The sequence below is a fragment of the Rhinopithecus bieti genome, unplaced genomic scaffold (genome assembly GCF_001698545.2).
Source record: "Rhinopithecus bieti isolate Rb0 unplaced genomic scaffold, ASM169854v2 scaffold_36959, whole genome shotgun sequence".
NCBI lineage: Eukaryota > Metazoa > Chordata > Mammalia > Primates > Cercopithecidae > Rhinopithecus > Rhinopithecus bieti.
The window spans coordinates 1,854,971-1,859,798 of NW_016816945.1; the positions used below are offsets into that span (position 1 = coordinate 1,854,971).

General features: G+C 46.4%; 1 protein-coding gene across 3 annotated transcripts in view; it reads left to right on the forward strand.

Annotated features, from left to right (window-relative positions):
• CHEK2 (checkpoint kinase 2) overlaps positions 1 to 4,828 on the forward strand; it is a 54,762-nt gene that overhangs the window by 6,340 nt on the left and 43,594 nt on the right. For all 3 annotated transcript variants that reach the window (XM_017855557.1, XM_017855558.1, XM_017855556.1), the window contains exon 2: positions 117 to 441. In XM_017855557.1, the coding sequence (XP_017711046.1) occupies positions 123 to 441 (319 nt within the window). In that variant the 5' untranslated portion in view covers positions 117 to 122. The remainder of the gene's footprint in view (positions 1 to 116; positions 442 to 4,828) is intronic.

Consider the following 4,828-nt stretch of genomic DNA (forward strand, 5'->3'; position numbering starts at 1 on the left):
TCTTTTCTTTTCTTTTCTTTTCTTTTTTCTTTTGCTGTTGTAATAGGCCCACTGTTTACTTTTTAAAGTCTTGTGCCTCGAAACTCACCTTTGTTGTTGGACACTTTCTTTTTGAGGTCGTGATGTCTCGGGAGTCGGATGTTGAGGCTCAGCAGTCCCATGGCAGCAGTACCTGTTCACAGCCCCATGGCAGCGTTACCCAGTCCCAAGGTTCCTCCTCACAGTCCCAGGGCATATCCAGCTCCTCTACCAGCACGATGCCAAACTCCAGCCAGTCCTCTCACTCCAGCTCTGGGACACTGAGCTCCTTAGAGACAGTGTCCACTCAGGAACTCTATTCTATTCCTGAGGACCAAGAACCTGAGGACCAAGAACCTGAGGAGCCTGTCCCTGCCCCCTGGGCTCGATTATGGGCCCTTCAGGATGGATTTGCCAATCTTGGTAAGACCCTTTGTTATATAGTATCATGTTTTGTTCAGAAAAACAGTTACAGAAAGTTGTTGTGTTACCGGGTGGAAGGTTCTGATTGTGAGTTGTCCAGGTTTTTGGCATGTTGAACAAATAATTGAACATCATGCATGAACAGGCAATGAAAGCATAGATTTATTGAAGTGGAAGGCAATAGAAGCTAAAGTACATGTCGCAGGATGGGAGCAGGCCTCAGCAAGTGGCTGCAGAGCCCTGGTGGCAAAGTCTTCTGGGGTTCAAGTACCCTCTAGAGGTCTCCCATTGGTTACCTCCTATGTAGATGAAGGGCTGGCTCACAGCCCATTAGAGGCCACAGTGAACTGGACCTCGGCTGTTCCAAGACTGGTGAGGATTGACGCCTTATGCAAATGAAGGTCCTAGAATGGACAAATCATAGGCCAGAGTGCAAATTCTTTTTTTTTTTTTTGAGAAATCTCGGCTAGGGTCACTGCAACCTGTGACTCCTGGGTTCAAGCGATTCTCCTATCTCAGCTTCCTGAGTAGTTGGGATTACAAACGCATACCACTGCACTTGGCTAATTTTTGTATTTTTAGTAGAGATGGGGTTTCACCATGTTAGCCAGGCTGGTCTTGAACTTCTGACCTCAAGTGATCCGCCTGCCTCGGCCTCCCAAAGTGCTGGGATTACAGGCATGAGCCACCGTGCCTGGCTGCTCCAAGAAGTTTGTGTGAATTGGCCTTAGATTCCCTGCGTTCAGACCCTATTTTCCTGCCTTAGTTAGTTGCAGCAGAGTGCTTGAGCCACCTTAGAATAATTCTGGAGTTTGAAGGTGATAAAACCAAAGAGGCAGTGTTGGGTGCTGCACTGGCTGTTATCTGCTGTGGATTCCGTTCATTTATTCTTTCAACAAATATTAATTGGATATTTACAATGTGCTGTCCATCCAAGGATCTGAAGGTAGCTTTGGACCCTCTTCCTAGAAAAATGCAGATTCATGCAAACTTGCAAACATTATCCCCTAATCACAAAAGCTTCACCAGTTAACCTCTGCTGTGGTTTGCCACAGCTTCAGAGAATCAGAGCTGTTCAGAATAGAGATGGCTATTTGTTGACTACTTGTTATTTGTTTTTGTCTCAAAATAGTCAACCTTGTGATTTAAATGTGTTGACCCTTTCTGACACCTCCTGGTTCCAATAGTAAGTTTCGCTATGCATATGTTTAAAATACACATGTGTGTATTTTAAAATTGCCAGGCGTGGTGGCCTATGCCTGTAATCCCACCACTTTGGGAGGCCAAGGCAGGAGGATCACTTGAGGCCAGGAGTTCAAAACCAGCTTGGGCAACATGGCAAAACCCTGTCTCTACTGAAAATACAAAAATTAGCCAGGTGTGGTGGTGCATGCCTGCAATCCCAGCTACTCAGGAGGATGAGACATGAGAATTGCTTGAACCTGGGAGGCAGAGGTTGCAATGAGCCAGGATTGTGCCACTGCACTCCAGTAAAAAAAAATAGTGTTTTTTTCTTTTCTCTTACATTACAATGACCTCTTTACTAAACACATTTGAACTTGGCATTAATAGGGTAGAATATATTAATATAAAGAAATGAAGGACTGGTGTGTCATTTTGTGTTTTGTCACTCACCATCCTTGTTTTATTTCATGTCTAACTTTGATGTCTTGAAAAAACTGTAAAAAATGGATAAACAATACACCTGCATTCTACATATACAACTTTAAATTTGTAAGTAGACACTCGAAGCTATTTTTTACCCATTTAAAATATATTTTTTCAGGCCAGGCATGGTGGCTCATGACTGTAATCCCAGCACTTTGAGAGACCAAGGTGGGCGGGATCACTTGGGGTCAGGAGTTCAAGACTAGCCTGGCCAACATGGGGAAACCCTGTCTCTATTAAAAATACAAAAATTAGGCCAAGCGTGGTGGCTCACGCCTATAAACCCAGCACTTTGGGAGGCCGAGACGGGCAGATCACCTGCGATGGGGAGTTTGAGACCAGCCTGACTAACATGGAGAAACCCCGTCTCTACTAAAAATACAAAATTAGCCGGGCATGGTGGCGGGCTCCTGTAATCCCAGCTACTCAGGGGGCTGAGGCAGGAGAATCGCTTGAACCCAGGAGGCAGAGGTTGTGGTGAGCTGAGATCTCGCCACTGCACTCCAGCCTGGGCAGCAAGAGCGAAACTCCGTCTCAAAAAAAAAAGAAAAAAACAATTAGCCGGGCATGGTGGCAGGCACCTGTAATCCCACCTACTCAGGAGTCTGAGACAGGAGAATTGCTTGAACTTGGGAGGTGGAGGTTGCAGTGAGCTGAGATTGCGCCACTGCACTCCAGCCTGGGTGACAGAGCAAGATTCTGTCTCCAAAAAATAAAGAAATAAATAAAATACAATATATTTTTCAGATAGGCCTATAGGTTTAGACGAGTGGGAAACAAAAATGGTGAGAAAGGGCTAAATGGGATACATCACCTTTAAAAGTGAGAAAACAGCCGGGCGCGGTGGCTGAAGCCTGTAATCCCAGCACTTTGGGAGGCCGAGACGGGTGGATCACGAGGTCAGGAGATCGAGACCATCCTGGCTAACGCGGTGAAACCCCGTCTCTACTAAAAAATACAAAAAACTAGCCGGGCGCGGTGGCGGGCACCTGTAGTCCCAGCTACTCGGGAGGCTGAGGCAGGAGAATGGCGTGAACCCAGGAGGCGGAGCTTGCAGTGAGCTGAGACCCGGCCACTGCACTCCAGCCCGGGCAACAGAGCGAGACTCCGTCTCAAAAAAAAAAAAAAAAAAAAAGTGAGAAAACAAATAGGCTGGGCGCAGTGGCTCACAACTGTAATCCCAGCTCTTAGGGAGGCAGAGGTGGGAGGATAGCTTGAACCCAGGAGTTTGAGACCTGCTGGGCAATATAGTGAGACCCCATTCTCCACCAAAAGGAAAAACCAAAAAAGACAAGTAAACAGAGTCTGATTGGATGACCAGCATAAAGTAGATACTGAATACATAGAGGCTGTTTATTATTATTATTATTTGAGATGGAGTCTCACTCTGTCACCCAGGCTGGAGTGCAGTGGGGCTATCTTGGCTTACTGCAACCTCCGCCTCCTGGGTTCAAGTGATTCTCCTGCCTCAGCCTCCTGAGTAGCTGGGATTACAGGTGCCCTCCATCATGCCCGGCTAAGTTCTGTATTTTTTTAGTAGGGATAGGGTTCCACCATGTTGGCCAGGCTGGTTTCAAACTCCTGACCTCAGGTGATCTGCTCGTCTTGGCCTCCCAAAGTGGTAGGATTACAGGTGCGAGCCACCACGCCCAGCCAAGGCTATTTATTATTATTATTTGTTAATTATTTATACCTATGTTTTCTTCTGAAATTTTATAGTTTTAATTCCTTTTTGTTTGTTTGTTTATTTAGTTTTTTTGAGACAGGGTCTCACTCTGTCATCCAGGCTGGAGTGCACTGGCGCAATCTCGCCTCACTTCAGCCTCTGCCTCCCAGGCTCAAGCAATTCTCCCACTTCAGCCTCCTGGGTAGCTGGGACCACAGATGTGCACCACCACTCCCAGCTAACTTTTTGTATTCTTGGTGGAGATGGGGTTTCACCATGTTCCACAGTCTGGTCTCAAACTCCTGAGCTTAAGCGATCCATCCATCTCAGCTTCCCAAAGTGTTGGGATTACAGGCATGAGCCACAGTACCTGGCCTAGTTTTAGCTCTTATGTTTAATTAAGGTCCTTTATTCATTTTGAGTTTTATTTATTTATTTATTTATCTATTGAGACAGAGCCTCGCTCTGTCACCAGGCTGCAGTGCCATGGTGTGATCTCGGCTCACTGCAACCTCCTCCTCCCAGTTTCAAGCGATTCTCCTGCCTCAGCCTCCCAAGTAGGTGGGATTACATGCTTATGCCACCATGCCTGGCTAATTTTTGTATTCTGAGTAGAGATGGGTTTTCACCATGTTGGCCAGGCTGGTCTCGAACTCCTGCCCTCAGGTGATCCACCTGCCTCAGCCTCCCAAAGTGCTGGGATTACAGACGTGAGCCACTGTGGCTGGCCTAATTTTTTTATTTTCATGTTTTGTAGAGACAGAGTCTCGCCATGTTACCCAGTCTGATCTCGAACTCCTGGTATCAACTGATCCTCCTGCCTCAGCCTCCCAAAGTGCTGGGATAAGAGGTGTGAGGCACCATCCCCGGCCAGTTTTCAGTCTTTTGTCACTAAGTATGATGTTAGCTGTGGGTCCTTCCCTTTTCCTTTCCCCTTTCCCTTGTCTTTTTTCCTTTCCTTTCCTTTCCTTTCCTTTCCTTTCCTTTCCTTTTTCCTTTCCTTTCCTTTCCTTTCCTTTCCTTTTTCCTTTCCTTTCCTTTCCTTTTTCCTTT